The following is a 25,452-nucleotide window of genomic DNA, read 5'->3' on the forward strand; positions in this document are numbered from 1 at the left end:
CACCGCACTGTGGGATGGACCTCATTAGAGAGACTGGAAAACACACAGTATTCAGGACACCACATAATTGTCTACACTGCATTATGACTCATTTTTGAGTATATTTACTCCGTGACTATAGCCACAGCGAAAGAGATGCTGTCCTAGATTTATAAGCAGACGCCTAAGATGTCTGGCCCCGTAGCACTGCTGAGTGGGCAATGTTTGAAATTTTCTTTTTGGAATATGAAATACGTAATTTTTGGTCAGTTAAATAAGTTATTTTCAAAAACGGTACACCAAATTTTAATATATGATTTTGAAGAGAATTTATCAAGAATAAAATTTCGTAGCCAAAAATACTGTTTATTCATAATGTTAACTATTTACTTAACTGAAATACTGTTCTTATTAGAGTTCTTAGTGACAAAGACCATGTGTCCCAGACCAACGTCGAGTGCGAGAGCAAAATATAACCGGCTAGCTGTATTAACTGAATTACTGTAACAAACCAGGCAAATTACATCACAGGATGAAAGATTAAAATTTAATGCCCAGTCGGAGACGAGATCATTAGACATGGACCATAGTCTCGGAATAGGAAGATCCTATACAGGAACTTTGCCGCAGCTCTTTCCAAGAAAACACTTCGGCGTTTCCCGTAAAGAGTTTAGGGAAACTGCAGAAAACGCAAATGTGGATGGCTGAATAGCCACCTGAACCCAGTACATTAGGCACTGTCTAATTACTTTCAGTATTTATGTACTGTTTTCATACCAATATTGATGTTGGTTCCGGAATGAATAGAAAGCAATTAAACTGACGATATCACAGCAGTGTATAAAATGTTCGAGTGATCATAATACGAAACTATGTTTTACACAAAGCGAGGAGTTTACTTAATTTTTTCTGTATGCAGAATGGTGCTTTGGCACCCACAGAGAGGGAGTAATTTCATTTCCTTAGTACCCAGGAATGATTCCATTCTGCACAGCATGGTCCAGTTTAAAAACTTGTTATTGTGTACAACAAGATCCATGAAGCTGCCTTCTCATTGCCAGCCGATGTGACCGTGCGGTTCTAGGCACATCAGTCTGGAACCGCGCGGCCGCTACGGTCGCAGGTTCGAATCATACCTCGGGCATGGATGTGTGTGGTGTCCTTAGGTTAGTTAGGTTTAAGTAGTTCTAAGTTCTAGGGGACTGATGACCTCAGATGTTAAGTCCCATAGTGCTCAGAGCCATTTGAACCATTTTTTTGCCTTCTTATTTTATTAATCACCAACATCCTGACCCGAAGTAGACATATTGCGGAAACTATCTAGAGATTGATATTGCTACCTAGAGTTGATAAGGCAGCCAGTGTTGCAAATATAGCACGATTCGTACGAGTCACTACCACCTTCAGTAACTGCAACAGAAGGAACTGCTCAAGCAATAGAGATCGAATCTCGATGGTAAGACACTGGAATTTCATTTGGAAGATCGGCGGTTCAAATGCCCATCCGGGCATCCAGATTTAGATTTCTCTAGTTTCCCCAAATCACTTGACGCTGACACCGGGATGGTTCCTTTGAAAAGGACGCGCTCGATTTACTTCTCCAGTACGAAGTTCTGCTCCGTGTCTAATGCCACTGCCGTCGAAGGAACGTTAATCTATAATATACCTTACTTTTTTCTTCTAACAATGGTTAAAGTAAGGACGCAGGTAAGTTTTTGTGATCACAGGGTGGTGTGGGCCCTGTTTCTGGCGACCGCCATCGGCTGCACCGTAGCCACGTGCCTGTCGACGTGGAATCGCTACCGCACCAATCCCACGTCCGTCTCCATGACGCACGACTACAACGAGTGGATACTCGACTTCCCGGCCAGCTACGTGTGTCCCTCTAGCAAGGTCGACCCCGAGAGTCTTAACATCACGTCCGCCCGGTAAGTAGCTGCCTTTAAACAGCGATTACACATAACCTACCCAACTGTGTGAATTTCATTCACCAGTTCCAAAACAAACTCTGTACTACACTTTAAGGCTGTAACCATTTAAAGGGCAATTATGCAGATTTGAAATACAGGGGATAGGCAAAACAATGTGAACACCTGTACTTACTTGGGACGGTTTATTAATAAGGGGTTGGACCTCCATTTGCCCGTAATACAGCTGCGATTCTTCTTCGAATACTGGTATATAATGATCATATAGTCTCCCGTGTAATGTTATGCCACTCTTCGATCAGAACCTCTTCTAATTCCTGTAGTGACGAGGGAGGCGAAAATCTGCTCCGGAGTCTGCGCTCCAATACCGCCTACAAGGGTTCGGGGATTGTGCTGGCCAGGGAAGACGCTGCACTTCAGTTGCTCCTCATTCCACGATTGTACTGTCCTGACTGTGTGAACTGGTGAATTATCGTCCTGAAATATCACAACATTGTTGGGAACAACATTTTAATCATGGCGTGCACCTGATCACCTAAAATGTTCACATAAACGTTGGCTGTAGCACGTCCTTTGAAAGTAATGATGGGGCGAGCAGAATACCATGATGTGGCTGCCCACGCCATCACACTTCCACCTCCATGCTTAACTGTTGGAATTAGGCAATCAGGATTGTAGGCTTCTTTTGACGTTCGCCAGACGTAAACCCGATCCGATGTTGGAAATAACGAAAACGTTAACTCGTCGGACCATATGACGTGTTTCCACTAATCACCTGTCCAGGATTTACGCTCCTGACGCCATGTTTTACGCTTCTTTACGTTGGTTGTTGTCACTAATGGTTTCGGTATAGCAGCTCGTCCATGAATATTCACTTTATGTTTTCGGTGCCAGTGTCAATAGATACGGGGTCTCGAAGATGGGTATTGAGCAGGGCAGTCACTTTAGCCGCCGTAGCTTTGTACTGTTTTGACACAATTCGGATTAACGTACGACTATTCCTGTCATTTAGTTTTGATTTGCACCCACTATTATCTTTACACGATGATGTCTTTCTATGTTTTGTGTAGGCTGTCATGACTGTTGAAACAGTTGCTCTTGAAACATTCGATAAGTTGGCTGTCTTGGTTACTGATTCTCCAGATAATCGGGCCCTCACAATCTGCCCTCTTTGGAGCTCTGTTAGGTCCTCCATTGCACGTCGACCTCAGCCTCTGAATGCGAATACGAAGTGTGCACTACTCGTAAGCAAGCTGCACCGATGCCTAGTCCGTACTGAACACGCACAGTCCAGTGCGACACCTGACTTACCTGCGTTGTCGACCGTCAAACACAACCATTCCATTACTGCCACTGTTCACATTATTTTGCGTATCCCCTGTATCTTTTTCTGTTTCTACGGCAAAAGTGGTAAAAAAGTAATCCAAAGCATGTCGTGTTACTATATGTAATGGAACAGCAGTTAATACTGCTTTTCTGGCCACAGACGGCACAATGGGACCCAACGACCGCCGTGTCATTCTTAGCCAATAACGTCATCGAAATTCGCTGTGGAGGGACACGGGTGAGCACCTGTTCTCTGGGCTGTTGAGTGGTTCCTAAACTTGGAGGCGCTGCCACTAGGTCAAGCAGCACCTCAAGAGGCATCACGTGGCAGAATGCAACCCACTCCAGCCCTCCGACCAATGAAAAATCCCTACCAGTACTGGGACTCGAACCCAGATCCCCCACTTTGCTGTGGAGGCGTAACTACATAATACCTTGTGCTCATAAAAATAATAATAATAATTCATATTGGGGGGCGGAATTGTCCAGTAAGTGGTAAGTACTATGAATAATCTTTTATTTAAGAGATACATCACGGTTTGCTGAAAATGAACTTGCGCTTAATAATTAAAGTCTTAGCGCGGAGGCATTAACAAAATTCAAAAGAACGCAAATAATGAATGATTACAGTTTGAATCTGAGATGTAGCAGAGCCCCTAAGTGGCAATAACAGCTTCAAAGAAATAATACTTCAACAACTTGAGCAGTGACTTATCAGATTAAGTACTAATGAGTACTCTGTGGTATCGTCCCCACTCGTGTAATATAGGCTGCCTAGGATGCTGCTTTCTAAACAACAATTCAAGCAAATCGCATTAATGTAGATTGACAATACTTGGCGTTTTTACAAAGATTGGTCGCAAGCAATTGGCGACATGCAGATAATCAATGTCCTTCAATGTATACAGTTTCCATGCAAGTAAATGATACTATCTCATACCAGACGAGTGTAACCCCAAATATGAAACTTCCTGGCAGATTAAAACTGTGTGCTGGACTGAGACTGGAACTCGGGACCCTTGCCTTTCGTGGGCAAGTGCTCGACCGTCTGAGCTACCCAATCACGACTCACGACCCGTTGTCATAGCTCCAATTCTGCCAGTACCTCGTCTCCTACCTTCCAAACTTCACAGAAGCTCTTCTGCGAACCTTGCAGAGCTAGCATTCCTGGAAGAAAGGATATTGCTGAGACTTGGCTTAGCCACAACCTGGGGGATGTTTCCAGGATGAGATTCTCACTCTGCAGTGGAGTGTGCACTGATATGAAACTTACTAAGGTACTGACAGAATTGAAGCTGTGACGATGGGTCGTGAGACACGCTAGGGTCGCCCAGACGGTAAAGCACTTGGCCGCGAAAGGCAAAGGTCCCGAGGTCGAGTCTCAGTCCGGCACACAGTTTTAATATGCCAGGAAGTTTCACATCAGCGCACACTCCGCTGCAGAGTGAAAATCTCATTCTGGTAACCCCAAATGTTTGCGTGGTATGCGGCTGCTATTTGATGGTGCTCCAGCCCACTTCACCGTTAACGTCCGGACGCAGCTCAATCGTGTCTTTCGTGGTTGATTGATGGGGCGGGGGGGGGGGGGGGGGGGGTTCCAGTTGCATGGCCTGCTCGTTCACCGGATCTCTACCCGTGCGACTTCTGGATATGGGACCATCTCAAAAGTGTGATGTATGCAGAGCCCATTCAGATGTGGAGACACTGGAGCAGTGTATTCGTGCTACCTTTGACACTGTTCGGATACAGCCTGGCCGATACGAACGTCGGTGTGTACATGCATACGTTGAGGCACATGGAAAGCATTTTCAACACATCCTGTAACTGTGGCTGCATGGTACAGCGCGTATTAGATCGCAGTCTCCCTAACAATGTATGACTGAATAAATTGTCTCTAGTACGGAAACGATGCATTTCCAGACATAAGTTCATTAGACCATATTAGTTCCGTATTCTCTCATAGATCAATCCCTGGAGTTTGTACACGGTGGAAAAAATCACCCTGTATAAAATCTTTAAGGGTACTATGCTCCTACTACCACTAGGGGTGGATGTGGGGCTGAAAAGCTGCGACATGTAAAATTTCTCGATAGCGAGCGACATTTCTATTTAACACATAGTCTTTGGGATTGTCTGGCTCATTAGTGACAGTCCCAATAAATTTGCATCCCTAGAAGTGGGGATGTGTGAGACAGGGAGTGCAGAGACTGTGACATATTAACATATGTCCAGGCGACTGAAGCATTTTCTTCCAAAACAAGAAGATGTACGATTGGAAAAAATTACTGTGACAGATATCCCTAGCATCCATGTGTGTGAAGGCGGACATGAAAAGAGGTGATGACTCAGTAACACCTGGAGAAATTCTATCAAGTTTGGTATATACGTGACTCATTATTTTCCTATGTAAATGTGTCTGCTTTGCATACGTGTCCCTACATAGAAAGACAATGGGCTTTCCAATGCGTGCTGGGTACAGCTAGTCCTTGAGAACGTTGGCCGCCCACCACGCCTCCATCAACAGGCTCCTCCTTCCCTTCACTTTCAACCGTCCGCTTCCTTTCCCAGTGTAATTTCAATAGCCTTGCTCTTCCAGACGCTAAATTCATCCCTGAGATCAATCTTGTCTTCCAATGATAACCTAACATATCATCTCCTACCTCATTCCGAATGAAGGCCACAACTCACCTTCTCCTTGGCCAGCTTGCACCCCATTCACCTCCTGTCAACTCCCACGTATCAGTTCTTTCGCACATAAACATTCGACACCCTTTCGACATAATATAATCCCCAATACCTCTCACATCCTAATGCCTACCAATTGTTACCATAAGTCTGCAAGCACATAAAAAGGAAATATATACAATCATCTTTACCTATTTCACCTTTCGAATTTTTTAATATAATAATTGTAAATATTTTTTATATTTCGATGGATGAAGGGCGCCAATTTAGCAGCTTAAAGCCCTCCCTCATTAGGGGGAATGTAACAGCAAGATAAATAATTTAAAAAAAAAAACAGATGAAATCTCTGTTTTTATTGCCAGTTGTCACACTACTACAGAGGCGCAGGAATTCTAAAGGGGAAACTCCATTCGAAGAGGACTCGAGGGCCCAATGGTACCGAGCGATGGCCATGTCATCCTCAGCCCATACTGTCGCTGGATGCGGATAAGGAGGGGCATGTGGTCAGCACGTTGCACTCCCAGCTGTCAGTTTATGAGACTGGAGCTGCTACTTCTAAGTAGCTCCTCAATTCGTCTCACAAGGACTGAATTCACCCCGCTTGCCAACAGCGCTCAACAGACCCAGACAGTCAGTGGCAGCACTAGTCTGCATTTGTCATTATGGAGACGTGCATATCTGTATCTCGATCTGTTAACGCTCGGTTATCTTTGCCCATAGATATAGGGAATTTCTCTGGTTTGCCGAAAGGGGGCAAGGCTAGCAGGTTTTTTGAAGGTGGATCGCCGCCGCGAGAGAGGTATGACGAGAGCACTACAGTGAGTTGGGCCTTTTTCCTCGTGCTGGCCGTGCGGCGTGAACGAGGAAGCATGGCGTGTGTATATGGAATGGAGTACCTGCTGCTGAAATGGAAGGGATCTGTACTTCAACGAGGAATGATCCTAAGCTAATTTGAATAGGCAGACCTTCGTTGCCCATACAGAATCAGTGACGCCCAGTGTTAAACGACTTACGACTGCACTTGTTTTGAGGTGGGCTGATTAAGACGCCATGGAGGTCGCCTTCCGCCAGATGTAATGGATGTGCGTAAACCAGTAAGGGGCTATTGGCCGGTATTTATGTATTGGCTCTTTTTAATTCTTATACCAAGCAGATATAGCATTATCTAGTCAACATTTGCACATATGTAGCTGTACATCGTAAGGTCATTGGTATGGATTTCATGGTTTATATTTAATGAAGTTAAAAAATTATTAGAAATCTGTTATTGACATTTTGTTGCTATGTCATATTGAGCGATTTAGCTGTTTTACTTAGCAGTACCTACTGCGATAAATTAGTCCTGAAATCAGCTGTTTTGCATTTCATGAAAACTCATTTAAGCAGGTATTAACAGGTATTTAAAAAAATTATTATTATTACCATTTTTGCGCTGTATCTGCTTTAGGTAATTTAAAGGTCGCTGCTGATGTTGTTGAAGTACGTCTATTAAACTCCAAGTTAATAATACACTGCTGGCCACCGTAAATGCAACACCAAGAAAGACAAGAGGTAGCACAACAAGATTTATTTTGTAGATAACATGTTGACCAAGTATCAAATGATTACGTTTACAGACGTCTGTGACATGTGGTTCCTGCCAGAATCAGTAGCCAGAGTAGCCGCCATTGTTGGGGATCACCGCTGCCACACGTCTCGGCATTGAGTCAAAGAGACGTTGGATGTGTTCCTGGGGTACAGCAGCCCAAGCAGTTTCCACACGTTGCCAAAGATCATCTGGTGTGGCAGCTGGGGATGTAATCTGGGTCACTCGTTGAGCAACCATGGACCACATGTTTTCTATCGGCGAAAGATCCGGAGAGCGAGCCGGCCAGGGAAGCAATTCAATCTGGTTATTGACGAAGAACCTTTGGACAATGCGTGCCACGTGTCGTCGCGCATTATCCTGTTGAAATATGGCTGTGGCCGAGCCCTAAATGTAAGGAAGGACAACTGGCTCCAGCACCTCGGATATGTAGCGTCGGCTATTTAAAGTACCGGCAATGCGTACTAGAGGCGTGCGAGTGTAATATCCAATGCCGCCCCATACCATAATACCCGGTGCAAGACCAGTGTGGCGGTGCATAATGCAGCTGTCCAGAATCCTCTCTCCACGGTGTCTCCACACTCGAATCCGACCATCGTGGTGCTGCAGACAGAAGCGTCCTCGTCAGTTAAGACAACGTCATTCCATTCTGCCGTCCACATCCGTCTGTCATCACACCATTGGCGACGGAGACGTCTGTGGTTCTGCGTCAATGGTAGACGAAGCAATGGACGTCTTGCGGACAGACCACTCTGCTGTCTGCTGTAAACGGCGTCGAATGGTACGCGCAGACACTGGATGATGCGTTACAGACGCAATGTGCTGTGCTATGGTTCGGGATGTCACTGAGCGATCCGCCACTGCCATGCGCACAATTTGCCTATCAGCACGTGCAGTGGTGCACCGAGGTGAATGCGATCGACCACGTCGGTCCGTCGTACCCTCCTGCATCCAACGGTCACATATCCGCATTACAGTTGTTTTGTTTCGTCCAACACGACTAGCAATTTCTCTGTATGATAATCCACAATCTCGGTAAGCCACTATCCTTTCTCTGTCGAACTCGGATACTTGATCAAAAGATGTTCGCTGTTGTCTACGAGGCATAACTGATCGTCTTGTGAAACAACCACAAGGTAAACACACGTGCCAAACGTACACTCGTCGAAATCGCCAAGCCTTAAATGGCGCTATGAGGTGGCGCCACAGGCGCGCGTGATGTGCGTCTGCGCTGAAATTCTAATCAGTTGCATATCTCATCGCTGCAAACCCATGGTGTAAATTTCACTTGATTCGGATGCTTCCTTCAGGGTGTTGCATTTACGGTGGCCAGCAGTGTACAATAGTGAGTGACTCCCCATTTCACGTGGAACATTTACCTCGGCGGCGCTGCAATTCTTCGCTTCGCAGGTGGCATCTCTTAAGATACTCGCACAGGCGCAGTGGCCTGGACCCGGGGTATATGGGATTGCCGTTTTTTATTTTCTTACTGTTCCGGTGTGATTGTGTACTCAGCGATCCCACCTGAAGATGGCGGTTAGATGGATTGCCGGAATATCGCGTAGTGAAGACGATTATATACGACTGCATACCCGTGAAGAGCATAAACATATAAGACGCAGGGAAATGCTACGAAATCAAATCGGATAACATTCCTGTTAGTCTTCTTATCGATATAGGATTTACGGAAAATTATTGCTGATAGTGTGAGTAGGAAATCTATATTGCTCTATTCCTTTCCGATGTTTTTAGTGCCCAAGGGCAAGGGAGGGGGCTATAGGCCAATAGTTGACTACCAAGTCCTCAGTCAAAAGCTAGTGTTGCAGTTGCACCCATGCCTGACCTGCACCTCCATACATGTTTCACGTGGTTTCCTGAGGCCCACTATTCTACAGTCCTCGGCTTGAATCAGGCATACCATCATATAGCTTTAGCAGAAACTCTAAATACCTGACTACCTTCTGTACAGATTATATACTGAAGAGCCAAAGAGACTGGTACACCTGCCAAATATCGTGTAGGACCGCCGCGAGCACGCAGAAGTGCCGCGACACGACGTGGCATTGACTCGATTAAAGTCTGAAGTAGTGCTGGAGGGAATTGACACCATGAATCCTGCAGAGCTGTCCATAAATCCTTAAGAGTACGAGGCATCCCAGATATACTCAATAATGTTCATGTCTGGGGAGTCTGGTGGCCAGCGGAAGTCTTTAAACTCAGAAGAGTGTTCCTGGAGCCGCTCTGTAGCAAATCTGGACGTGTAGGGTATCGCATTATCCTGGTGGAATTTCCCAAGTCCGTCGGAATTCACAGTGTACATGAGTAGTGCAGGTGATCAGACAGGATGCTTACGTACGTGTCACCTGTCAGAGTCGTATCTAGACGTATCAGGGGTCCCATATCACTCCAACTGAACACGCTCCATACCCTTACAGAGCCTCTACCAACTTGAACAGTCCCCTGCTGACATGAGGTTGTCTCCATACGTCCATCCGCTCGATTCAAGTTGAAACGAGACTCGTACAGGCAACATGTTTCCAGTCATCAATAGTCCAATGTCGGTGTTGACGGGCCCAGGCGAGGTGTAAAGCTTTGTGTCGTGCAGTCACCACGGGTACACGAGTGGGACTTCGGCTCCGAAAGTCCATACCGATGATGCTCGTCGAGTGGTTGACACTTGTTGATGGCCCAGCAATGAAATCTGCAGCAATTTGCAGAAGGTTTGCAATTCTATAACGTTGAATAATTATCTTCAGTCGTCGTTGGTCCCGTTCTTGCAGGATCTTTATCCGGCTGCAACGATGTCGGAGATTTGATGTTTTACCAGATTCCTGATATTCACAGTACACTCGTGGAAATGTCGTACGGGAAAATCCCCCTTCATCGCCACCTCGATGCTGTGCCCCATCGCTCGTGCGCCGACTATAACACCACGTTCAAACTCACTTAAATCTTGATAACCTGCCATTGTAGCATCAGTAACCTATCTAACAACTGTGCCAGACACTTGTCTGATATAGACGTTGCCGACCGCAGCGCCTTATTCTTACTGTTTACACATCTCTGTACTTGAATACGCATGCCTATACCAGCTTCTTCGGCGCTTCAGTGCAATTTGTTCGAATATAATGTGGCCCCTTCAGACTGTCAATTGGTGCTGCTATTTTGTCTCGTTTACTGGATAATGTTCTGGTAAACTCAAGTATAAATGTGTGTATAACTATTTAGATGATGTAGAGATTTACAATGAATCTCTTACCCAGCATTTGTAACATCTTTGTTAGGTATTGGGTTGTCTTAGGAAGGCAAGACTTACTGTTGAACCTAGTACGGTCAATCTGGAATGGCCTGAAACATCCTTCTCAGATCAGCTTGTTTGAGCAGGAGGGATTAAGATTGATCATGAGTGGACTAAAGCTATTCATGATTTTCCTCGTCCCATTAATGAGAAAGATGTACCAAGATTCACTTGAGTCGTAAGTGTCTTTAGAAAATTTCAAAAAAATTGTTCAAATGGCTCTGAGCACTATGGGACTTAGCATCTGAGGTCATCAGTCCCCTAGAACTTAGAACTACTTAAACCTAACTAACCTAAGGACATCACACACATCCATGCCCGAGGCAGGATTCGAACCTGCGACCGTAGACTGAAGCGCCTAGAACCGCTCAGCCACACCGGCTGGCTTAGAAAATTTATTTCCGGCTCTGCCCAGAGTGTGGCATTCCTTAATCAACTTAGTCATAAACGGGAACGCTTTGTTTGGGAATATAGTCAACAAGCCGCCTGTGATGCCCTAAAAAGAACTCTAAGTAATGATCCTGTGACCGCAATCCCCGATTTTTAGCGTACATTTTAAAGACTGACGTTTCCGGTTCTGAAACTGCTGCAGTTCTGTTACAAGCAGATCGATGAAATAGTAGACCACTTGCTTATGCTTCAAGAGCTCTGTCTGCTGACGAGTTGAAATTCTCTCTATATGAACTCGAGACCTTAGTTGTTTTATTATAGATAGAACACAGTAGCTTTCAATTAGAAAGGTTAGTTAAGACCAAAGTTGGGTGTTGGCTCGTCCTGTCAAAACTGGATGTAAGAGGAAGCGAGAACCAGGAGCAGACGCATTAAATCGGGTTTTTGAGCAGGTCGTGAAGAAGATGACCCATTACAGTCAGAATGAGAGCCTGATTTTTTAAGTGCTTTGTTGGCTGAGATACCTGCTCTGTTCCACAATCTCGGGAAGAAACAGGATCAGGATGCCAGGACAGCTGTTATTAAACATTTGTGTCAGGAACTGGACGTTTCAGGTTGTTTGTTAAATAAAGGGATAGTAGGCTATCGCACAAAATGTGATGGAGAACTCAAAATTTGGCTTCCCCACGAAATGGTCCCCACTGTATTTCATTTCCTTCATTCGTCCCCGTGTGGTGGCCTTTTGCGAATCTTCAAGATTATTGGGAAGGTTCCGGAAAAACTGGAGGCGTACACTATTGAGCGTAGTTAGGAAAGGGCTGACGTTGGATGGGGGCTTAATTATAATGCAATTTTTTTAGTAGCTGTGTGTCCGGTTACGAAGTCTCGTAACCGGTTGGCCCTGACTAGTATTAGTACGCAATCTGAATGCATAAAATAACAATAAAGAATGAAAGGAAATTTTCGTTAACACAATTGATTAATTAGGTCCCCTGCAACTATAAAAGCTACGAAACAACAAAGCAAAAGTGTAACTGTTCTGTGTGTGGAAGTGTGATTCAACTACATGTATCTGGCACGGTTCTTCCTCAATACGACAAGATATTTTAAACACCATTTACAATGAACTAATTGAAAAACCAGGAATACTATAATTGCACATAGAAACTAGAATTAGAAATCTAATGCATGAACACGAGCCAGATGCTTTGTTGACTGAACCTGTGACCAAGAGGCATTGTCATTAAGGAAATGTGAAATAAAAAAAAATATTTTTAACCTCCATATATATTGACGAAAAATACACTGTGATCATTGCAACATCTTCCATCTATACATTACACCAACCGAACAGCATCTACTGTCTCACCCAACAGAACAACAATTGCACACGACATCCTCTGAACTAGTACTGCTCTCGACATCCTCTCAACAAGTACTGCCCACGGCAACCTCTGAACTACCACTGCCCCAGTGGAGGCGGCGGAATAATATCTTTGGCGCAATCTGTGGCGCTGTGGGTGAGTGTAGCCACCTTTCAACGTCTTCTTTACAGTCCTCTCTGCGCGGTCGTTCCCGGCTGGCGTTCCGGCGCTTCACTTTACGCCGTGACACATTGGGCAACTGTCACATCGAAATACCCCACAAATCTGGATATTGCACCATTCGAAAAATGGAGACTCTTTTTTAGAGACTTCTTAGGTGGCATCGCATCCTTCAAAGTGATGACTCAACGTTTGACACCAATGTTTGTTCAAACTCCTTATATACCCTTCCAGGCCTAGTAACAACGCCAGACAGGAGGAGCAGTAACGCACGCTTGTGGCCATTCTACCTGTCACAGAGAACTGCAGCTTTAATCGTTTACATACCCGCAGATAGTGTGTGCGAGCGGGAAGTTACATTGACATCTGACCATGTATTCTGCATGCTCCAATTTTTTCGTCAGGCAGTGTAGACCATCGGCACGTAACTGTGTATGTTTTTGAATCTTTGAAGAATACAAAAAAATGGTTCAAATGGCTCTGAGCACTATGGGACTTAACATCTCAGGTCATCAGTCCCCTAGAACTTAGAACTACTTAAACCTAACTAACCTAAGGACATCACGCAACACCCAGTCATCACGAGGCAGAGAAAATCCCTGACCCCGCCGGGAATCGATCCCGGGAACCCGGGCGCGGGAAATTGAAGAATACAGTTGCTACAATTTTTGCTTTATTAAACCATATTTTATGTATTACAAATCGGCTAAAATATTTTACTTACATCTTCGTTTCCACTGGCATCTGCTGTGTGTTAAACTAGGGTCACAGTATTTTTGTTGGAGACTGTCTGCTTTACACTGTTAACAAAAGTAGCCTAAAAATCATTTGTTGACACACCCTCGCATAAAAGACTTAAAGAAATGATAATTACATCAAGACCCTACGCTGTTGACAGGCGTTGATGTACATCAACGGGAACAGTTAAAAATGTGTGCCCCAGCCGGGACTCGAACCCGGGATCTCCTGCTTACATGGTAGACGCTCTAGCACTCTGAGCCACCTTTTTTTTTGTCCTCTCCCTATTAAAAATCATCAGCAGAAGTTGGAACCGAACCCAGACCAGCATCATAGGAACCTATCATCAATCCATGCCACCTTTTTTTATGCCATTATATCTTCTTCACTTGATGTAGCCAGAAGAGAATGAAATCTGCCTCTCGCTATCTAAAATCACTGACCGAAGTTGGGATCGAACCCAGACAATAGATATTTGAACCTCTCAGCAGCCCAACTTTTTTTTTTTAGCCACCGAGCGCACAGAGGATAGTGCGACTGAAGGGATTTAACTCTTGCACGCTCCCCGTGAGACTCACATTCCCAACTTAATGTCCACTCTCTACATTCGTATTGCCCCTGCCCACTACATTCATTACTCGTGCAGACAGTTGTACCGGGTCCCGTATGAGTTTGGGCAATGCGTGTGCATCCAGCACAGAAGAAGGAGGTCAATGGTCGGGTAGCCTTAACTATATATATCGAGATAGTATCTGTTCTTTCGGACATTGTCAGATTGACTGTCGCTTAGTAAAACAGCCAGATAACCGAAATTCATTTGAGCAAATCAGTCTGTTTAACTCAGTTCCTGCAATGGTGGTAAACTATCAATTCTGCTTTCCAGTACATGGAGCAATTGTGTAACCCTGTGACAGTGGTGACCTTACTCTCTTCTGTCTGCTGAAAACAAGAGTTACACCACGCAGATCAGTTCAGGGCCAGTGTGTACGTGAATTTAATATATAGTGGTACAAAGATTTTATTCGTTTACGTTATAGAAAGGATCATTGTTCCCAAGCTACTGCATATTGTGAGTGCTCCTCATGGCATAATCTGCTGAAATAAAATTTTATTTGACGTTATTCTTATATTTCACATTGAAATGAAACAATGCCTTTTAAATATGAGAGTGTATGTTGCTGCACATGGGCCCCGCAGTTGGCAAGTGCTACAGGACGCACACGACCTTAAACCGACCGTGCCTGACACTTCTTAGAAACCTCACCTCCTTACCCTGTCTGCCCCATTACCTGAGTGGTCAATGCGTCTGACTACCAAGCAGCGGCCGTGGGTTCGATTTCTGGCCGGATCGGAGATTTTCTCTGCACTGGGACTGAGTGTTGTGTTGTCCTCATCATCATTTCATCATCATCATCATCATCATCATCGACATGCAACTCGCGCACTGTGGCGTCACCTAAAAGGACTTGCGACTCGGCGGCCGAACCTCCCCAGGTGGGGATTCCCGGCTATCAATGCCGTACGCTAGCTTCATTTCACCTCCTCACACTGGATATACGTTTCTTGTTTCCTGTTTATCACCCACGTTTCACTTCCATATAATAGTGCTGGTAGAATAACAGTCTTATAGAAGTTTAACCGGAACATCTGCTGACTGTTCCTCAAATGTTGCTAATTCTAAATAAATACGCAGAAGATGGTCCATGTTGATATATAGGGAATAACTGGTTTTGTTCGATGTACGTTCTCAGTGCTGTCGTCCTGACGTCCACAGGCTGGCCGGGGAGAACGCGTCCGAGGAGAGGCGGCAGCGGGTGGGCGACTACCTGAGGGCGGTGGCCAACGCCTCGCTGCGCCGCCTGGGGGCGCTGCGCCGCTTCGCGGGCGACCGCAGTCTGCCCCAGTCCGACCTGCTGCAGCTCGTGCTCGAGGTGAGCGTGCTCAGCGCCTTGCCGTCTTGCAGAAACTGCACTTCTTTCACGCCCACAAACGCTCTTGTAGTTTTCCTTATACATGGATCCGCTGTCCTCAGACATCGGGCCGGCCGGAGTGGCCGTGCGGTTCTGGGCGCTACAGTCTGGTACCGCTACGGTCGCAGGTTCGAAACCTGCCTCGGGCATGGATGTGTGTGATGTCCTTAGGTTAGTTAGGTTTAATTAGTTCTAAGTTCTAGGCGACTGATGACCTCAGAAGTTAAGTCGCATAGTGTTCAGAGCCATTTGAACCATTTTTTTCAGACATCTGTCAAAAGGCGACATGGTTCCACTGAGGTTATGACATTTGGCCAGTATTTTCTATTGGCCGATTTTGATCAAATAGTTATTACCAAGTGCCCTAGTAACAATGAGGGACATATGATGGGATATGGATAAGAAGAAATACACTACTGGCCATTAAAATTGCTACACCAAGAACAAAGGCAGATGCTAAACGAGTATTCACTGGACCAATATATTATACTAGAACTGACATGTGATATCATTTTCACGCAATTTGGATGCATAGATCCTGAGAAATCGGTACCCAGAACAACAACCTCTGGCCTTGATACGCCTGGGCATTGAGTCAAACAGAGCTTGGATGGCGTGTACAGGCACAGCTGCCCATGCAGCTTCAACACGGTACCACATTTCATCAAGAGTAGTGACTGGCGTATTGTGACGAGCCAGTTGCTCGGCCACCATTGACCAGACGTTTTCAATTGGTGAGAGATCTGGAGAATGTGCTGGCCAGGGCAGCAGTCGAACATTTTCTGTATCCAGAAAGGCCCGTACAGCACCTGCAACATGCGGTCGTGCATTATCCTGCTGAAATGTAGGGTTTCGCAGGGATCGAATGAAGGGTAGAGCCACGGGTCGTAACGCATCTTAAATGTAACGTCCACTGTTCAAAGTGCCGTCAATGCGAACAAGAGGTGACCGAGACGTGCAACCAATGGCACCCCATACCATCACACTGGGTGATACGCCAGTATGGCGATGACGAATACACGCTTCCAATGTGCGTTCACCGCGATGTCGCCAAACACAGATGCGACCATCATGATGCTGTAAACAGAACCTGGATTCATCCGAGAAAATGACATTTTGCCATTCTTGCACCCAGGTTTGTCGTTGAGTACATCATCACCGGCGCTCCTGTCTGTGATGCAGCGTCAAGAGTAACCGCAGCCATGGTCTCCGAGCTGATAGTCCATGCTGCTGCAAACGTCGTCGAACTGTTCGTGCAGATGGTTGTTGTCTTGCAAACGTCCCCATCTGTTGACTCAGGGATCGATACGTGGCTGCACGATCCGTTACAGCCATGCTGATAAGATGCCTGTCATCTCGACTGCTAGTGATATGAGGCCGTTGGGATCCAGACGGCGTTCCGTATTACCCTCCTGAACCCACTGATTCCATATTCTGCTAACAGTCATTAGATCTCGACCAACGCGAGCACCAATATCGCGATACGATAAACAGCAATCGCGATAGGCTACAATCCGACCTGTATCAAAGTCGGAAACGTGATGGTACGCATTTCTTCTCCTTACACGGGGCATCACAACAACGTTTCACCAGGCAGCGCCGGTCAACTGCTGTTTGTGTATCAGAAATCGGTTGGAAACTTTCCTCATGTCAACACGTTGTAGGTGTCGCCACCGGCGCCAACCTTGTGTGAATGTTCTGAAAAGCTAATCATTTGCATATCACAGCACCTTCTTCCTGACGGTTAAATTTCGCGTCTGTAACACGTCATCTTCGTGGTGTAGAAATTTTAATGGCCAGTAGTGTATGTACATACCAAGTCTGAACCAACATGATTATTTACGTTTAAAACCTCCGAAGCGACATAGATGACGCCGAGACAAGACGTTTAATATAAGACACATGGAATCGCAAATGTCGAGATATACTCCAAAAGTGGATGACGATTGTTGAACATTAGACGTCAGCAGAAGACGTACCGCTCCGCACGTGCACTGGTTGAACCTACTGGTCTGTCGCACCTGACCATCTCAGCCAAGTTTTCACGTCGGGGTGGATTTGGATCCAGGTGCTCGACTTTAGTGTTCGAGTCTTATGTCTGGTAGGCAGTATTTTTTTCATTGCGTTAGACAATCACGTGTTTACATTGAGGAAAGATCCATTATTTTATTTACCGGTTTCGAGGTCTCCACTGGTTTACAGCAAAGTACAGTACAACAAAAACCTTCCGTATTGCGCCACAAGTATATGAATTAAGTTTCCGAAATGAGTCGTCACCAGTAAATGGCCCACTATTTCTTTACTAAAGAATATTTGTAAACAAAAAGGAAGGGAAAAAAGAAAAGGTACACAAAAGAAGAACAGATTTTACTTGGTTACAGCGAGGACAATAATTCTGTAACTTCTGCTTTTACGACAGATCACATTTACAAAAGGTGTTCGAAATTTGCACCTTTTCCTCGAATGCAAGTATTGGATCGCTCCATCAACCCTTCACGCCACTGTCCACACCCAACCTTTGCACGGGTGGCGAGGTGCGTCATCTGGTGACGTCACATGTTCAACATTTCTCACCCATTTTTGTGGAATTTCCCTGCATTTGCAACCCCATGTTTCTTATATTAAATTACCCGTCTCAGCGTCAGTTTCTTCACTTCGGGTGGTTAATAAGAATCATCCTCTACGGCTCAACGTATACAAAATAAACAAATAACAATATCATAGTGATTAAAACTTGGTACTTATACATGTACGTAACGATATATCTATTAGTATCGATCCGTACGACGATAAGCTACGGGGGTCGTTCTATAAGTAACGTCCCACATTTTTTTGTCGGAACATATTTGTTGTTAAGAGTCAGTATTTGATGACAATATACATCAGCATGTCTTGTCCATGTACTATTTTTCTACGTAGTCTCCATCACGTTCTATGACCGTACGCCAACGTTGTGGAAGAGCTTGTATTTCCTGCTGGTAAAAGCTCTTGTCCTGTAGACGTTTTCACTGCATGACTGACACCACTCTCGTCATCTTCAAAGTGTGTACCCCGTAGAGAATCTTAAAGCGGCCCAAAGAGATGAAGTCCGAGGCTGACAGGTCTGGGGCAATGGTGAGGCAATGATGTCCAACCCAATTTGGCGATGTGTTCCCGTATTCTCAGACTTGAGTATGGACGTGCATTATCGTGTTGGAGCAAGGTTTCTGCTGGATTTTTGTCCGATCGAACACGTCGGAAACGGTTCTTGAGTTTATTCATAGTTCTCACGTATGCCTATGAATTGCTGGTTGACCCTCTTGGCATCACATCCACGAGAATGACGCCATCACAATCCCAGAATTCGGCAGAGGGGGTTGTCTTGAATTTCTTCTTTTGTGGTGAATGAGGATGACGCCACTCCACGAACTGCCTTTTTGTTTCCGGGGCAAAGTGGTGCACCCAGCTTTCGTCTCCCGTAACGATCCGTTACAGAAACGCCTCTCCGTTTTTCTGAAAACGTTCCAACAATTTCTTTGAATCTTGTGGTCCGCTGTGAGCATTCGTGGAACCCATCGTGAGCACCTCTTTGATTATCCGAGAGTCTCGATCATTGCAGACGCACTTCCAATGCTGACCGACAACTCTACAGCCAATTGTCGAGTTGTGATGCGCCGGTCGGCATGAATAATATCCGACGATTCAGCATGTCTGGAGCAGTGGCTGTGACAGGAGGTCCCGAGTGTGGCTGATCATGGAGCTCTGTTTCTGCATTTCCTGAGGCTGTAACTTTCTTTCCCCATCGCCCAACTGTACTCCTATCAACTGCAGCATCGCCATACACTGCACACAAATGTTTATGGATATTCACCACGGTTTCTTTTTCTGCACTCAAGAATTCACTAACAGCACGTTGCTTGTAATGTGAGCCGTATGTAGACGCCATTTGACGCTGTACTACGGCTCTGCCGTTTCCCAGAACGATTCGGAAATTCGCCGGCGCACAGAAGAAACATCAAATGTGAAGCATCAACAAGGATGTTTTTCTATGTATATTAATGACTTTTTAAAAAAATTTGGGGCATTACTTATTGAACGACTCTCATAATAACCTGCATACTAGTTCTAATCGCCTGTAGGTGGCAGTAGGGCTTAGCGCGCTTGTCAGTCGTTAGGCGGCACCGTTTGCTTCACCTGGGGCGAGTTCCAGCCGAGGTCTACGAGAAAGACAGGCCTCGGCGCGTACGTCACGAAGGTAGGCCGAGCTCGCTCAATTCAACGGACAAACAGCATTTCTGCGCCTGTTAACTCGTAACTGCGTCTGCATGAACATACGAGCATTTCATCTTCCACTGGAATCCTCTATTATGGAGTCTTACTGTTATTAGTCCTACAAAGATAGGAAGGCCTACTAATAATTTGTTACGGCAGTGCTTGGGTAAAATAAAATTAAACTCATACCAAAATGATTATCTGTTGCATAAGGCAGCACAACTTGTGTGAAATGAGGACTGTTACGCAGAGGAGAGTAAATGCTATAATCAAGCCGTTATACCATTTATGTTGAGAGCTGGCCTTAAATATTGTTGTAGGACTTCATAATAGCAGATTACAGAAGAAGATGCAGTTCTGGTTAGTACGTACACACCCAGTGGCGAGTTAACAGGTCTGGTTACGCATTTTCTCTGCTGAGTTGAGCGAGCGAGCTATGGCCTACCTTCGTGACGTATGCGCCACGGCCTGTCTTTCTCGTGGGCCTCGGTTTCAGCGTTATCATATCATGCGAACTAATATGGCTGTTCCACTCTCCGTTTGCGCCAATGAAGAACGATGTTCTGTAACTCGTTTATTGTTGTTTGAAAACGTCCGTAGACGACTTTCCGTACAGTACGAGGGGCAATGTTTAACCGTGGCGAAGTTTTTATAAGGGTACCGAACAGTTCAAAAGTGGCAAATCAAATGGTTCAAATGGCTTTAAGCACTATGGGACTTAACATCTGAAGTCATCAGTTCCCTAGACTTAGAAGTACTTAAACCTAACTAACCTAAGGACATCACACACATCCATGCCCGAGGCAGGATTCGAACCTGCGACGTAGCAGCAGCGCGGTTCCAGTCTGAAGCGCCTAGAACAGTTCGGCCATAGTGGCCGGCGCGGCAAATCAAACATGAGGGCAAGGAAAGAGTAGGGCGCCCAGTCACATCAACTAATGATGCTGGATCGAAGAAGTACGTGACCCGATTTTGAAAAACAGACGAGTATCTGTTGTTGCAGTGAAAAACCAAAAATGGAAATGTTCGTTCGTTTGGAGTCGTCCATACATGGCTCAACATTTGTGAAGTCTGAAGATGATTCCCAAAATAACTTAACGAAGAGTACACGCCCGATCCTGAGAGAATCTGTCAGCAGCTACCGGACCGTCATTCTCACGAAGATGAACATGTTTTCGAAACGAATCATCACAGAAGATGAAACGCGAATTCATTACTTAAGCAGAGAGCAAACGCCAGAGCATGGAAACGAACCACCCAGAATATCCAGCCAAAACGAAATTGAAGGTCAACCTTCTACAGGAAAAGTAATTCAGTTTTTTGGGACACACATGGCCCAGTTCTGGAGCATAATCTGGAGAAGGGGTAAACAGTCATCATTACAGTGAGTGTGCGGTGACTTGAAGCTTGTAATTCGAAACAAACACAGAAGTCTATTGTCAAACGGCCTTCTTCTTTTCCATGTCGACGCGCGTACACATGTCGATGCTCACACGACTCAGACTTAAAAACTTGCGTTTAGAATTGTTAGACTATCCTGTTCACAGCGATGATATCTTCCGTCGGATTCCCATTTATTTCATCCATTTAGAGATGGTTTCACTGGCCGTCGATTCACCTCCGATGAAGCAATGAAGGAAATGATGCATACGTCGCTTGATGATAAACAGAAACTTATTTTTTTCTGAGGTTATTGGAAAACCCATATTGCACAGATTCTTTTCGACTTTCTATCATTTATACAATCGTATAAAAATTAAAATAAAACGAAAAACAGAAAATGACAAATCAGATCTAAGTGAATGGTCGACCCCCCCCCCCCCCCCTGTGTTCCACTTGCGGATCGCGCGAGGGAAAAACGACTTTCTGAACGCCTCAGTATGAGCTCTTGATTTCCCTTATCTCTGTATGATGATCATTGCGCGATTTGAAACTTGGTGGTAGTAATATATGCTCTACATCCTCGGAATTTAGTGAGCAGACCCTTCCGTTTAGCGCGCCGTCTATCTGCAAGTGTGTCCCACTTCAAACTTTCTATGAGATTTGTAACGCTCTCGCGATGGCTAAATGTACCAGTCACGAATCTTGCCGCTCTTCTTTGGACCTTCTCAGTCTCTTGAATCAGACCCAAATGGTAAGGGTCCCATACAGACGAACAATACTCGAAGACTGGACGAACTAACGTATTGTAAGCTATTTCCTTTGTTGAAGGACTGCATCGCTTGAGGATTCTACCAATAAACCGCAATCTATAGTTTGCCTTACCCGTTAATTGTGTAATCTGATCTTCCATTTGAGATCATTTCGAATAGTCACACCCAGATACTTGATGGATTTTACCGCTTCCAAAGACTGGGCATTTATTTTGTACTCGTACGTTAATGGGGATTTTCGCCTTGTTATACGCAGTAGGCTACACTTACTAATATTGAGAGTCATTACACCACGCATTTATTTTCTGTAAATCCTCGAGTAAATTTGACGCCGGTGGAGAGCAACCTAGCATATGACTTTCTCGAAGTAAGTGATCGCAGGATGAATTAGTACGCGCCGATGACAGAATGTGTGTTGTGTCCACCGTTCGCCTTTATGACGCCCTGAACTCTTCTGGGGACACTTTCAATAAGGTGTCTGAATGTTTGTGGAGGAATGTCAACGGATTCTTCCTCAACAGCAGAAACCAGAGAAGGAAGTTATTTTGGACACTTGGATCTGGAGCGAAGACGACATTAAAATTTACCTCAAAGGTGTTCAGGTTCGGACTCCGGGAAGACCAGTCCATTTCAAGAATGTTGTTGTCCACAAAATACTGCTGCACAGATGCCGCTTTATGACAGGGGGTCTTCGAACTGTTCCTGCTGTAAACTTTATTCACATTCTTCCACATTTAGCGTTTTCTTAAGTGCAATTAAGCGGCCGGACAGTAATCACGAAATACATCCCAATACCGTAACACCATCTCCTCCGTGCTTCACTATTGTCACTACACGTGATGGCAGGTAACACTCTGCAGGCATTCACTAAACCAAAAACATTCCATGGGATTGCCATAGGGTCTAGCGTGATTCATCACCCCGAATCACTCATTTTCAGTCACCCACTGTCCACCACTTGAAGCGTCGCTTAACATTGACTACAGAAACGCGGGCCTTATGATGAGCTGCTCGAACATTGTACTCCAATATTAACTCTGAACAAGTACCCGGCCTAACCGAGAGATGGCAGTCGTTGTTGAAAAATATCTCTGGATTAGAAAGTATATGATGTGTGAAGTACGTGTTTCAAGTTTGAAGACGCCACATTGTATTTGTTAGGCAGCCATCAATAGTGAACGTTGTTAGTGAACTTGTGAAAATGGAGTAAATTTGTCATCGTTATGTGATAAAATACTTTTTTTGAAAGTCCTCAGAGCAACCAATATTAAAGCTGAGCTACATTGTACTTTGGGAGAGTCTGCTCCTTCGTTGACAACAGTATCTGAGTTTAAACGAGGCCGTACGAGCTGCCAAGACGAGCACGCAGTGGTCGACCAAATGAGGTGACGACTCCAGAAATGGTGAAGGAAATCCACAAAACGGTACTGGATGATCGTCGACTGAAAGTGTGCGAGCTAGCAGACATAGTATGTATTTCAAAAAGTGCGGTACATCGCATATTATCTGAAAATTTGGACATGAGAGAACTGTGTGCAAGGTTTGCTCACACTCGAGCAAAAACAGTGTCGTTAAGATGTTTCAATTGAGTGTTTAGCGAAGTTTCGCAGCAATAAAGTTGATTTTTTGCGTCGTTTCATAACCATGGATGAAACATGGTCCACTAATTCACTTCCGAGACATAAGATCAAAACAATGGACACAAGTTGGAGAACTGACTCCAAAGAAGGCGAAGACCGTTTCGTCTGCAGGCAAGGTCATAGCGACGGTTTTTTGGGATGCGCGTGGGATAATTTTCATTGACTACATTCAAAAAGGAAGAACTATCAACCGCGAGTATTATGCGAACTTATTGCAACATTTGGGCGAAGAAATCAAGCACGAACGGCCGCATTTGTCCAAGAAGAAAGTGTTGTTTCTTCAGGACAATGCACCAGCTCACACGTCCGTTATTGCAATGGCCAAAATTAATGAATTAAAGTTTGAATTGCTGCCTCATGCACCTTCGCCAGATTATTTTCTGTTCCCAGACTTGAAAAAATGGTTCGGTGATCGAAGATTTTCAACAAATGAAGACGTGATGTCGGCAGTTAATGGCTGTTTTGAAGAGTTAGACAGTTCTCATTTTAAAAATGGTATCGAACTTATTGAACATCGCTGGGAGAAGTGTATAGAGCTGAAAAGAGATTATACTGAAAAATAAGTACATTTTTTTCCAAAATTTTTGCGTTTTCCTTGTTGGGTCGGGTATTTATGGGGCCATCTTCGTAGTTGTGCTAGCTAGACCGTTATTAGCACTTCGGAACTCACGAGTGATTCCTTCTGCTGATTTCATGCGAATTTTTACAACCACCTTTCTCATCAGTACATGAGGTCTGCCTGTTGTAGTTGTCCCTTCGCGTTTCCTTTCCACTTCACAGTCACATCACAAACAGGCGAATTGAATAGCCTTATTATGGTTGAATGGCCCTGATAGATGCGCTACTCAGGTGACATTCGATGACTAGTCCGCGATGAAAACCACCAAGCTCTCCTGAACGAACCATTTTGCTGTTACTGCTACTCTACCGACAGGACAACACTTCCCTCCTCCTTTTGTGGCGGCAGGTCTGGCTCTTGTGACATCTTGTGGTCAAATCCACATCACGTAGGTATGTCCTGACACTTTTGATCAAATAGTGTGCATTTCGGGCATGTTACTGAAGTTCCCTCACAGCTGACGACATCACCGGAGCACGGACTGCAGTCCGCATTACGATGGCACAGCAGCAATTGGACACATACACTATGTGATCAAAAATATCCGGACACACCCAAAAACACACTTTTTCATATTAGGTGTATTGTGCTGCCACCTATTGCCAGATACTCTATATCAGAGACCTCAGTAGTCACTAGACATCGTGAGAGAGCAGGATGAGCCGGCCGAAGTGGCCGTGCGGTTAAAGGCGCTGCAGTCTGGAGCCGCAAGACCGCTGCGGTCGCAGGTTCGAATCCTGCCTCGGGCATGGTTGTTTGTGATGTCCTTAGGTTAGTTAGGTTTAACTAGTTCTAAGTTCTAGGGGACTAATGACCTCAGCAGTTGAGTCCCATAGTGCTCAGAGCCATTTGAACCATTTTTAGAGCAGGATGGGCGCTCCGCAGAACTCACGGACTTCGAACGTCGTCAGGTGTTGGGTGTCAATTGTGTCTTACATCCGTACGCGAGATTTCCACACTCCTGAACACTTCTAGGCCCAGTGTTTCCGATGTGATAGCGAAATGGAAACGTGAAGGGACACTACAGCACAAAAGCATACAGGCCGACCTCGTCTGTTGACTGACAGAGACCACCGACAGTCGAGGAGAGTCGTAATGTGTAATAGGCAGACATCTGTCCAGACCATCACACAGGAATTTCAAACTGCATCAGGATCCACTGCAAGAACTATGACAGTTAGGTGGGAGTTGAGGAAACTTGGATTTCATGGTCGAGTGGCTGCTTATAAGCCACACATCACGCCGGTAAATGCCAAACGACGCCTCCCTTGGTGTAAGGAGCATAAACATTCGACGATTGAACAGTGGAAAAACGTGGTGTGGAGTGACGAATCACGGTACATAAT

At 45.1% G+C, this 25,452-nt stretch overlaps 1 protein-coding gene across 1 annotated transcript in view; it reads left to right on the forward strand.

The window, feature by feature from the left end:
• LOC126252885 (uncharacterized) overlaps positions 1-25,452 on the forward strand; it is a 213,062-nt gene that overhangs the window by 28,487 nt on the left and 159,123 nt on the right. Inside the window, exons 2-3 of the mRNA XM_049953890.1 lie at positions 1,707-1,907; positions 15,248-15,404. Coding sequence (XP_049809847.1) covers positions 1,707-1,907; positions 15,248-15,404 — 358 coding nt within the window. The remainder of the gene's footprint in view (positions 1-1,706; positions 1,908-15,247; positions 15,405-25,452) is intronic.

The sequence above is a fragment of the Schistocerca nitens genome, chromosome 1 (genome assembly GCF_023898315.1).
Source record: "Schistocerca nitens isolate TAMUIC-IGC-003100 chromosome 1, iqSchNite1.1, whole genome shotgun sequence".
Lineage (NCBI taxonomy): Eukaryota > Metazoa > Arthropoda > Insecta > Orthoptera > Acrididae > Schistocerca > Schistocerca nitens.